Here is a 13,318-nt window from a genome sequence, read left to right as displayed (position 1 = left end):
AAGGCATTCAAGATTCTCATCCCAGGTCAAAGGTACGTTGAGGTAAGTAGAGATGTTACATTTGAAGAAGACATTGCTTTTAAGAAATCGAAAGGTTCTTGTGTTATTGATGAGCTAATGACAATCAAAATATAAATGTTGATTCTAACCCTGAGATTCAGAGGGAGCAAGTTGAACCTCCTCCTCAAGATGATCATGATGATCCTCTAGAGCCCATGAATCCCACTGATATTCCTAGTGACATTGTCATTACCAAAAAGAGGCCTCTTTGGGTAAGGAACACCATTCAAGAAGCTGAAAGATTTGCTACTTCCAGAGGCACCTTCCGTGAAACTAAGAGACCTCAGGTATTCTCCAACTACGTTTCTTTGATGTGTAATCTCATTGAAATTGAACCTTGCAATGTTGAAGAAGCCTTAATTCATCATGCCTGGAAGCTTGCTATGGATGAAGAATATCAGTCAATCATCAAGAATGATGTGTGGGACATTGTGCCCAGACCCAAAGGTAAATCTGTTGTTTCCTCTAAATGGTTATTTAAAATTAAACATAATGCTGATGGTATTATTGAAAAATATAAGGCTAGATTTGTAGCTCGTGGTTTTTCTCAAAAGGAAGGCATAGACTATGAAGAAACATTTGCTCCTGTTGCTAGATATACTTCCATTAAAAGGATAATAGCCATTGCTGCTGCTAGGGGTTGGAAACTACATCAGATGGATGTTAAGACTGCCTTCCTCAATGGTGTCATTGAGGAAGAAGTCTATATTGAGCAACCTGAGGGATATGAGATTCAGGATAGATTAACCCATGTGTGCAGGTTAAAGAAAGCTCTGTATGGTCTTAAACAAGCTCCTCGTGCTTGGTATGAAAGAATTGATAAATACTTGCTAAGTCTAGGTTTTTGTAAAAATGATGCTGACTCTTAACATATATTTTAAGGTAGCCAATGATGAAATGCTAATTCTAGTTCTTTATGTGGATGACTTATTTCTTATTGGTAAAGATGAACTTATTATTAAATGCAAGAAAGAACTAGCTTCAGAATTTGAAATGAAAGATTTAGGTCTAATGCATTATTTCCTAGGTCTAGAAGTATGGCAAAGATTTAACGAAAATTTTCTAAGTCAAGGAAAGTATACTATTGACATTTTGAAAAAATTTAGAATGATGGATTGTAAACCCATGTCTACTCCTATGGAATCTAATTTAAAGAAGTTAAGTGTCTGCAACTAACTCTGAATTTGCAGATCCATCCGAGTACCGACAGTTGATTGGATCACTGATGTATCTAGTTAACACTAGACCAGACATATGTTTTGCTGTGAATGCTCTCAGCCAGTTCATGAGCTTGCCCAAACATGTTCATCTTGTTGCAGCCAAGCATATCCTAAGATACTTGCGAGGCACAGTTGGTTTTGGGCTGAAGTATCCACTTAACACTCCAATAACCTTGGAAGGTTATTCTGATGCAAACTGGGCTGGAAGCGTCAAAGACAGGGAAAGCACCTCCGGTATTTGTTTTAGCTTGGGTTCTGCAGTGATCTCTTGGGCTTGCAGAAAACAATCCTCAGTGGCATTGAGTACTACTGAAGCTGAGTATATTGCAGCAAGTGTAGCTTCCAGAGAAGTAGTGTGGCTTCATAAGCTTCTTGCTGGGCTGTTTGGTCAGCCATGGGATCCTACAGTTATTCACTGTGATAACCAGAGTTGTATTAAAATGTCTATCAATCCAGTGTTCCATGACAGGTCAAAACATGTGGAAACCCATTATCATTTCATTCGGGATATGGTGCAAAGAGGTGCTATTCAGCTGAAGTATGTCAGCACTGATGAGCAGGTTGCAGATATTCTTACCAAGCCTCTATCCAAAGTGAAGTTTGTGTACTTCAGGGACAGACTTGGTATTGTGGAAAATGAAACCCTAATTGAGAGGGAGTCTCAATTTCAGCGATACTTTGTGTTGTATAAAACCACCCTCTGCGGGCAATGTAAGGTGGTATTGTAAACTTCTCAGGGAGAATTATAATTATTAACCATCCTCTGCGGGCAATGTAAGATGGTATTGTAAATGTTAACCACCCTCTGCGGGCAATGTAAGGTGGTATTGTAAACTTCTCAAGGAGAAGTGTAATTAGTAACCATCCTCTGCGGGCAATGTAAGATGGTATTGTAAAAGTTAAACCATCCTTTGCGAGCAATGTAAGATGGTATTGTAAAACTTCTCAGGGAGAAGTGTAATTGTTAAACCATCCTTTGCGGGCAATGTAAGATGGTAGAAAAGATCCTCTCCACCCTCTGCGGGCAATGCAAGGTGGATCCAGTCAATGCTTGTGTGCAAGACAGAAGATTATGGTTATGATTCTCTGCCCTTATTAAGAGGGAGTGTTGTTTATAATTAGGGCTTGGCGGATTCCAATTGCCTTGGGCAACATTGGAATCCGCCTAAGGGGACCAACCCCTTCTCCAATATATGGGGCCAGGTCCTATACTCTTCGGCCACTCCAAAAAGACCCCACGCTACACCTAAAGGTCCCCACGCCACTCCTTGATAGGGCCGACCTATCCTCTACAAACAAAGGAAATTAAATAAACTAATTTGCAAATTAATTGGGTAAAGCCGACTTGGTTAGGGGTGTTTGATCTCCTATAAATAAAGCATACATTCTTCATAACATAATCAAGCAGTTCAAGTAAAAAAGGCGAAATACAAATGCAAGATAAGCGAACTCCTGTTGTATGTAGCAGAACATAGCGAACTTCCTTGTGAACAGCAGCGAACTTCATTCATGCACAACAGATCACAGCGAACTCCATTTGTCACAGCAGATTACCAGTTAGGTGGCAGCGAACTCCACTTATGTGCAGTAGATCATCAATTAGATCACAGCAAGACAAGGTAGAAGGGCTGCAAATCATAATCACTGCCAGCAAGCTAGTTGTGTAGTTCTCTGTAGCATCTTCTCTATGACTGCAACTTCTATACTTCAGATAAGTGTGTAACTATCAATTGAATCAAAACCATAATCAGATCTGAGGATCTTTTCTGGCTGGGTTTTTCCTCTTAGGAGGTTTTCCCAGGGTATCTTGGTCTTGTCTTTATGCATTCATTTCTTACTATGCTTAAATCTGAAAATCAATAAGTCTAATTAAACCTAGTTGGAAACAAATTCTGATTTTCTGAGTGTTATCTAATCTGAAAGTACTAAAATTAACAGTGGTGTCCTCCAAAGAAGCAATGTTTCTAAAGCTGATTGATTGTTAGGGGCAACTCAAGGATGCAAAATTCATTTCCAAAATCCTCATTGAGGCCATTGAGATGATGGGTGCTTATAACGTTGTTCAAGTCATTAAGGACAATGCAAAAAATTGCAAGGTTGCTTTGGTTGAGCAAAAATACAAGCATGTTTTTTGGATACCATGTAATGTACACGCCCTTAACTTGGTGCTGCAAATGATTAGCACTCAGAATGAGTTGGTGAAAAATATATACACGTGTGAGGAGATCCAAATGTTTGTGACAAACCATCATGTCACAAAGCATCTTCAGAACTTCCTCAAATTTGGAATTGTTGAAGGTAAGTTTAATTAATTTTAAATTTTATTTATGCCATATTCACATTTTAATGTATTATTAACTTATTTCTTACACAACATTAGGTTGTTGAGATCCAATTTGCGTCACAAAATCATTTTGAGATGACTTGTGAAGGTGTGAGAGGCATTGGGTGCCATGATCATTAGCCACCAATAGAGTATTTGGAAACAATCAAATTTAGAGAGGGCCCAAAAGGTCAAGTCATTGATCCTCGATGATGATTGGTGGGCTCATGTGGACTATGTCTTGAGTTTCATCAAGCCATTCGTGACTATGGTCAAGTTTGTTGATATAGATTGGTTATGTTTGGAGGAAATCTATGATGGCATCGACTCCATGATAGAAAAAATAAAGGCTATAATAGCGTTATCCCCCAAATATTATAGCATAGATATTGTTTCTTTGCCAATGAGTATTGCACGATATAGAGATAGTGAAGTTGCTAATGGATGCAATTTGACATTCCAAAGAATTGTGTTGGATCCTAAAGTGGTGGATAATGTCATGGAAGAGTTTGGCAAGTTCATCTCTAGATGAGATCATAGTATTTGTGCTCTTTGAGACCAATTCAAGGAAGGATGAAAGGGCAATATTGTTTGTTCCTCCAACCTCTTGCTATCAAAATTCTATCACAAGTAACTATTCTTTTATTTTTTAACATTCTTAATATTTACCATTCTTTTACATTTTTTTTTAATTTGTATTCACTTTCCCTCCAATTTCAATAGGCTGCAAGTTCTTCAACTAAACGAAATTGAAGTACATATTCCTTTATCTACCCAGTGAAGCATAACTTGTTGGCTACAGAAAAAAGCAAAAGACTTGGTTTAATCCATTCCAACTTGCCTCTTCTATCACCTAAGGAAGTTGACTACAAGGAAGGGGCAACATAGAATTGGCATATAACCCCTCCAACTTGAATGTATCTATTGTAGAGCTTGTCAAAGTCAATGTTGATGATGACGATACTCTTAGATATGATGTACCCAGTGCGAGTGCCACTCCATTTGCTTGTGGTTCAAATGATGACTTCGATCTAGATGCTTTCAATGAAGATTGAAGATACAAAATTTCTATTTTATTATTTTTATATTTGTAATTGTAATGATTTCTAATTGAATCTTGACTCCAGAGTCAGAAACATATATGACATGTGACATAATATTGAAAATTTGAACTATCAATTGACAATTAATATTATGTCTATCGCTCATTGATCAATGATGAAGTATCATAATATCAAAGATTCAAATATCATTGTTATTATAAATTTATATGATATATCAAAATGTATTTTGAATTCTGTATATTTTTAATTTTTTGCATATATGTATACAGCCATATCATACCTAAAGGAAAACAACTTGCTACCAGTGTACCAGAATCCCATACCATACCCAACTCCCTACCAAAACTGGCAACATATTCGAACTTTCAAATAGAGCTAGTGTCATGAAAAGCTGCTCTCTTTGATAATTCTGCCAATTCGCCTACGTGCAGAATCTCAAATTAGTCAATCTGTTGAAATACACTTTTGCATATCGTTTATGGGGAGAAAAGATTTCATCCAAATTTTGAACAAGCTACAAAAAGATACTTAGCATGGAGTTACTAAGTTTTTGCAATTGACAAATCATTCCTACAAAGTTGGGATAAGGTAGATAAGGTGGGAAAAGCAACACAACCGCTTGGATAAGCTCATACCATGTTGGGGCAATGCCCCTTGTACTGCTAACAGGGTGCCACCAGCCAATCAGGCTCCAAAAAATTACCTGATACACAATCAACAGAAATCAAGAGGTCAATGGAGCCACTCTTACATTGATATCCAGCCCCTGCGATCATCCCAGAGCATGAAACAGGGAAGAAAACTCACAAGATAATAGACGGTATCTAGATAAACATCAATGAGACACAATCTAGATAAACATATGGGATGATAGACAGTATCCTCCACCAAATGCAAGAATGGTGTTTCCAGTACTTGAATTTTTGCTAACTCAGCTTCTGTCATTAGGGTTCATGCAAGATTTAAATGATTTGATAGTTGAAACGACCAGTGGGATTACCTAGGTCCTTTTGTCTCAGCGTAGTGCCTTCTGATAATTTGTTGGCTCATTTGAACTTATTTTTTTATTTGATTATTAGAAGGTTACGTCAAAAAGGACACATAATATTCTAGGGAGATTCCTATTTATCCAAGAGGGAATAAAATCCTATGTTGTGGCACATGTTACAGCTTAGAGGTAATTAAGACCTAAGATTTTAGATGCAATCCCCCCAAACACCTAAGACCTCATTTTAACATTACAAATATGAAATATGTGTTTTTTCAAGAGTTCCGAGACTTGCTAGAACTTGCCAGGAATTGGTGAGTCCCGAGTCGGGTGACCTTGGGTGAGTCCTAGGGACCCAGATTTGGGCTCGTTTGAGTCTAGAGCGAGACTTGTACATACCTGGGACTCGCGGACCCAACTCAAACCCAATGAGTCCCGATGCCCGAACTCAGCCAAAATCAATTTTTTTTCTTAAATCTCAAAAAATAACAAAACAAACATTATTTGATGTTTTTTTCAAAAAAAAAATTGCATCCAAAAACCCTAAAATTTCCCCTAAAAGCATCATTTCGTCCAATACAAAGATCATTTTTCTCTCTTCACCCTCGCTTTTCTCTTTTTCTCTAAAATATTGTTGAGACCATAGAAATGAGACTTGAACTCGGCGAGGGTGACTCGACTTGGGACTCGAGACTCGGCAAGTGAAAAACCCAATAAATTTAGAGATTTTAAAGGATTTAAAACTTGTTTCATGCACCCTTTATTAAATAAACCTTAAAGACACTAACTATCAAGTCGAAGCTAATTTAATCACATGCCCAAGTATACATCGTTCACATAATTATAGATGCAAATTATATTTGAAGGAAATAGCACACTTGGATATTTAAATATTGTCAAATGTATACAAAATTCATGGAATATGAAATCCATGACATCAAATGTTCCAAACATGAAACAAATATCAAAACAATAACTAAATTCTATGGCTCAGAGGAGCTTGCATCCATCCTACGAAGGCATCTAAGGTAGGTCCCACTAACTAGTGGGTTTTTGGGAGTGGAGACATTGATGGGTTTGAGGGGTAGCAATGATAAGTTGCACAAGGTGTTAGATGTGAGAAAAAACCCAACGATACAAGGGGTACAGGGAAAAGAGAGAGTGAAGAGAGAAAAATGTTGTTTGTATTGGGCAAAATGATGCTTTTAGGGACATTTTAGGGTTTTTAGATGCAATTATTTTTGAAATAAATGTCAAAAAATGTTTGTTTTTGTTATTTTTTGAGATTATATAAAAAAAAGATTTTGGCGGAGTCCGGGCATCGGGACTTGCCAGGTCCGAGCCGAGTCTGCAAGTCTTGGGTCTCAGTGATTCTTGCTTTGGACCCAGACGAGCCCAAGTTCGGGCCCATGAGATTTGCCTAGGGTCACCCGGCTCTGGACTTGCTGAGTTTTGGCATGTTATGGCGAGTCCAGGACCTCTATGATATACTAATCAATCTTATAATGGTTACATCCATTTCTGTAACTGTTTCTAGCAAAATGATTTCCATCCTGTTTCCCTTGATGCCATTAAAATTGCTTGACAATCACATGAAATTCTACACCATTGTCTAAATCTGGTCCTATCCTCACCACTATATGATCTGATACTAAATCATGTGGCACTTCCTAATATTCTGAGACAATAGTTATCCCTCTTGTTACAGGCCTGAAGAGGAATGTTAGCAACAGAATTTGATGAAATGGCTGGCTGGCTTGTTGCTGCAGAATATCTTATCAGATACATGTGCACAGGAAGAAAGCTCGATCTGCTAGCAACCTCTATACTGAACCAGGAAGAGCTAACTAAGTGGGACCGGCTAAATTAATGCTATCACAAGACCAACTGCTATCTATCCAATGTGCCTCTAATGACTGGGTAGCACGACTTACGCACATGAGAATGGATTATTAGGTGGCCAACCATTGAATCTTTGTCTCAAATTTCTAAACTCGCAAAAGATATGGATTATCTCAGAAAAAAGCACATGGAGACAAAACAAACACATTACAAACAAGAAATAAAATGGTTTGCCAGATAAAATCACCTCATGGAACAAAATATCAAGTTGCATTAAGCTGTAAAATGTCCAAATATAATAAGCCAAATTATAATGGAATAAAAAATCAATTTGCATTAAGCTATAAAATATTCAAATATAATTAGGCAAAATATAGGCCTTCATGTTTTTCCCGACTTCAATCAATATAGTCAGATAGCCACAAAACAAAAACAGATGGAGGCGAAACAGAAACATTCTTTAGGTTTGCTCTTACATATTTATATGGATTGACATAATAATGTTTCAGGTTTGTGTGTGTATCCATTTGCAAGATGATTTCCATCTGTTACTTCCTAAATGAGCGGACTTGAGTGTTGCCATGCAATTATTGCTTTTGTTTCCCATCAACACCATGTGAAGATTATTACCAAGTTCTGACTTCAACTCAAATTTATCAATGCTGTTGGATATAATTCCAAATCTTCATACCTCATGACATTGCTGGATATTAATGCTATCAGATTTTCACAATCCATGCGAATATCATTTGTTGTTTCTGGATTTTATTGTGTGGAAATTTTTTATCATTAATATTTCAAATCACACTCCATGATGGATCTGATTGTGTTTTAATTTCTCTTTGAACTGTCTTTTGTCCTGGTGATGGATCACAGAGTGTGATTCAAAACATTGATACAAAATTTACTCAATCAAATCTGGAAACAACAAATGATATTGCTGGATATGTTGTCAACGCTTCACTATGGCTCAAAAAAGTGATGATTCTGGTAGTGGTGATTCAGAGTAATTGGTTTACTTTGGCACTATAGCCTACTCTGACATTGTTAACATCAACATGTGATTTGCTCAACTTGCTCTGAAGCTTAAATTCTTGACACCAAACTCGGCTCACTTCTAGATCTCAACTAGTCCTCTGAGCCCTTTTTTTCAACAGCAACTGAATGATGGAAATGGCCTTTATGCCTGTGATGCCAACATCGATTTTTTTAATGTCAAGGATAGGTATTGATATTGAACCGAGACAGTTTCGGCATTGAAAATTTTCACCTAGACTAAATAATTGTTTTAAAAACTAGGTTTGTGGGATTTCTATGGAATCTGATCCCTTTATGGGTCAATTTCTACATGAGCCCTATGGTGGTCTCTAGTTTTGAGGAGAGAAATTTCTGTGGAAAGTGTATGTTATACATCAGCAGCACACCATTGTTTGCTATTTAATGTAGTGAGCTTTCGTTTGTCTTTAAAGAGGCCTACTTATATGCAGACCCTTCGAGTCAATAATTAGGATTGTCACAATAAACAAGGGCTTAATGGTAACTTTTCTTTAAGATAGGACCTCTTTTTCTTTTTGTGTAATTAGGTGTTTTCTCTTCATCTTATGTGTTGATCTTATTGATATGATTAGCCTTTGCATATGGTTTGAATTAGATCTTTTGCATATATTTTCAGCTGAGTTTTGTTGTACTTCAAGTTTTTTGCCTAGTTTGCCTGTCTCATCCATACTTTTCTTAATGGTTTTTTGGAGCTTTCACTCTGTTTATGATCACATTTGTTTACCAAAGGAAAACAGGTTAATCAGAGACCAGAATTAATGAATTTCCATCATAGAAAATACTGACTAGGATTGCTTTTTCATGTCTTCCTGCATGACTTGCACTATAACTTAACTACTATGGCATTTTGTTACTTTGCAGAAAAATGGAGTTCTCAGACATGAATTTCAACTTGAAATTGGTAATGGAACAGCAGATATTTTCAAGCTGGCCGCAACAATATGTATATTTCTTTCTTAATTTATACAGGATCTTTCATTTGAATTGTCTAATAAGGGGGGCATTTGTGACAAAGCATAAGGAGTCTTTGGCAAATATATATGTTTGCTTGTACCAAAATGTGTATCATTTGTGGACAGTGTTTTATGTATAACCATTGGTTAGTAAGTAATCAAAAGATTTTAGCATTCTTTAGAGTTTAGTTTACTCCATTTGGTGTGGAGTAAATAATAGTTTGTTCCAAGGAGTAGAGCTCTGGAATTCAAAGATAAGATGGTTTCATATTTCTCTGTAAATAATTAGTTTAGTTCGCAACTGTACAGTGTCAAGAAAAAAAGTAGATTGTTAGGACATGTTCTAATTATATGTCACAGTGGCCTCTTTCAGTTTTTCGCATCTTGTATTCCCCTGCAATAGCTGAAGGTTAAATTAGGGTCCATATCAAATGGCTGGATCACTGAACAGTGCTAATACTGCAAGATGACAGTAGGTGCATTGTAACCAATTTTATACATTTTTGGTTTATTAGGATCAAAGATTGTTGGCCATGTAATTTTTTGTGTGTTGTAAATGGGATTGAACGGCACTGTGGATTTGATATTATTGTCTCAGGAAAAGTGCTATGTAATACATAAATTTTGTTGCTATTAGAGCATTGGTGTTAGGAATGTTGTTTTGAATTATAGACATGGATGCTGTGAGGTTGTTGAATCATCGTTGTTATTCAGAAGGTCTTTATTCATGCTGGTAGTTAATTAAAAGTTTTTGAAGGCAGAAATGACATCAATTTATTGCCACATACAAATAATTGTGTGATGCATTGCAAAAATCGAAATCTGGCATATGAAAGACAGATTCAGCATAAGAATGCTATTAATATGACATTTTTGGGGAATATTTACTAATTAAAGCATGCCGACCATTATGCATTTTCAAAACAAAAGCTGTTTTTTTGTTTGTGAGATTTGCTGTGGCATAAAGTACTAAAAAATGTATCATGAGATTTTTTTTAATATGTTTATTTTACAGCAAGAAAAGATTTCACGTTTTTTCCTCACTTCCCATTATTGTGATTTTCACTAAACAAAAGTATTATTCTCCTTTTTGGTTTCGTGGGTCACAAAATTTGAAATGAATCTGTTTTGCATTCGTTGCCTAGAGTGTTAGGAATGGTTTGATCCGGATTTGTTATGGTGCTTGATTATAAGTAAGGCATACACCTTAAAAGTAAATTTTTTTTAATGCATGGTTCACAAGTTATCTACAGCAGGGAATCCATGGACAGTGCCCCAGTCTAACTAGAAGTAAGATCTCCCTGGAACACTGCCAATCTTGTTCCGTCGCATTCCTCCTTTAACAGTTACAGATCGTTGGGCATCGTCTTCTAAGGTCAGGTGATGTGTTACTGATGATCTGGTTTATGCCATTTTTTGCAATAGTACCTTGAACATCAAGGGATACAAATTGAGCCTTGTAACCTCAGGGGGACACATGTTCGGAATTATCCAGATTGCAGGTCACTGTAACATGCAGTGGGTATTTGAATTTTGGACTATTAAACGCACCTGATTTGTCATTAAATCAAAACCCATTGATTTACTTGGCATTTATTATGGTGGTGGAAAATAAAACTGTTTGTATTTTTAACATATCTTACATTTTTATCTCCTTGAGCTCTCTTTTTCATCCTAATGATGGATCATAAAGTGTGATCCGAAACGTTGATGTGAAAATTCTTTACACAATCTAATGCAGAAACATCTACATTAAGTCTAAATGTAGGTTCCCACTTTTTCCTTTGTAAATAAACACACGAGATGCTTCGGAAGATGGCTGAAACGACAGTAATGCAATTCGATTGGGCACCTCATCTGGTAGTAAATCATTTTCAAACCTACTGGATATTATACAGATTGTGGGAAGTCAGATGTATTAGTAAATATATGCCATTATAATGTGTAATAGTCATCTTGATAAATTTCCACTTGATGTTATTGAATTACCATGAACAAAGATTGACCTCATTGAGCATGCATAACTAGAATTGATTGGGAACCTCAATTAATGCCGAAATTCCTACTTTTATTTTCTAGTCCCTATAAAGTTAATTGTTATAGGAGGATGATGCTAATAACAGTGGAGGAATGGGATATCTATGTGCAATTGATTTGTATTCGCTTTAGGATTATCTCAGGTAGAACGGGAGAAGGTTTTGAAAAATAAATGCATAAGATAGATGATGCAGTTCAGTTTCAGAGAATCCATTCAAAGATTGGCAACCAAGCGTTACAATAATAGACACACAACAAAACGACACAATCATATAGAGAATTGAGTGGAAACATTAATTCTTTTATTAATTTGCAAAATTTAATACATATTGCAAGGTGCAAGGCCGAATCATAATTGAACATAATGATCTCTTTATAATTCACAAGCTAGAATTCATGCTAACCTTTCAGGGATTCGGACAATCTTCAACTTCTTTTTTCTTTTTTTCCTTGTATTGAAGAAGATTTGAACTCAGCACCATTTAGATGACCATAATATGGACTTTGCTATTAAATCAAGTGCCTTTTGTCGTCCTGTCAGTTTTTTAAGTTTATTTGCTCAATGTAGATCAATGCAAAGAATAATCCGAGACATCATGATGTTATGAGTGCCCAACACGTTTTTTTGTTTTGATTGGTCTAATAGGGCTTTCAGAATTCTGTAAGCCAAATGTGAGTGAATGATGTAAGGATCAGTTGACCAATGGTCCCTTAAATCCATGAATTATTGGTGCAAGCTCTCCAAGTAAAATATTTGAAATTTGAACTTAAAGATTGGGCACATACAAATATTCTTTGGATGAAAACTTAAATGCTTGAAGGATTTTTTTAGTCAAGTGAGGCAAGTGAATTCTAAATTCTAAATGATGAAAGGATATTAATTAGAGTAAAATGAGGGATGCTATAATATAAAGAGTTGTTAAAGATAGTTTTTTTTTTTTATTATGTGGGGAATGCATTTTTTAGTCAAGTGAGGCAAGTGAGGCAAGTGAATTCTAAATTCTAAATGATGAAAGGATATTAATTAGAGTAAAATGAGGGATGCTATAATATAAAGAGTTGTTAAAGATAGTTTTTTTTTTTTATTATGTGGGGAATGCATTTTTTATTCTAATTGATTATGGGAATGATGTACAAAGCATAAACACTCCAATTACGAATCTATTATAACATATCTTTAGGTACATTACAAGGTACATATTGTCGGATTAATTACGAAAAGCTATTAGAGATCTTTGATAACATTGCCATTCTATTGTATTGCAATCATTTGTTCTTTATTAATATAATTATACTCTTAATGTTTATTTTGGAAGGGTTTCTTGTGGTAAAACATTGTTTTATGTATTATGGTGCTGAAATTTGTTTGTTTTGTAACTTATTTGTATAGATTCTTTTTCTAGGGTTATCTAGTTTCTTTTCATTCAATATGAGTTAGTTTAACTTGTTTAGATCTAGGGGACGACATGGCATACCCTTGTATTAATTCTTGTTTGAGTGAGAGCTTTGCATAGGTGGATTTTTATTTTATGTAAATATAGCTGGCTAAAATATTTGGAATGGAGATTAAGAACTTTGACAACACAACTTTGAGCTTTGGAATCTCAAGATGGAGTCTTGGTGGATACATATTGTAGACGTATAAAAATGACCACATTCCTAAATGAATATTTTATGTTCATTTCTTTATTTAATTAAATCCAATTTAATTAAATTATCCACATTCCTCTATTTAATTAAGTAAATTACTCAATTTATTTAAATTAAATTCACTA

The 13,318-nt window shown here is 35.7% G+C and overlaps 1 protein-coding gene across 2 annotated transcripts in view; it reads left to right on the top strand.

The window, feature by feature from the left end:
- The window catches only part of LOC131047405 (pumilio homolog 5), an 88,134-nt gene extending 77,978 nt beyond the window's left edge, over positions 1-10,156 (top strand). For both annotated transcript variants that reach the window (XM_057981290.2, XM_057981291.2), the window contains exon 11: positions 9,415-10,156. In XM_057981290.2, the coding sequence (XP_057837273.1) occupies positions 9,415-9,437 (23 nt within the window). In that variant the 3' untranslated portion in view covers positions 9,438-10,156. The remainder of the gene's footprint in view (positions 1-9,414) is intronic.
- The last annotated feature ends 3,162 nt before the right edge of the window (positions 10,157-13,318 follow it).

The sequence above is a fragment of the Cryptomeria japonica genome, chromosome 2, assembly GCF_030272615.1.
Source record: "Cryptomeria japonica chromosome 2, Sugi_1.0, whole genome shotgun sequence".
In the NCBI taxonomy this organism is placed as follows: Eukaryota; Viridiplantae; Streptophyta; class Pinopsida; order Cupressales; family Cupressaceae; genus Cryptomeria; species Cryptomeria japonica.
Note: the sequence above shows the minus strand (reverse complement) of the source record. Positions and strands in the feature narration are given on the sequence as shown.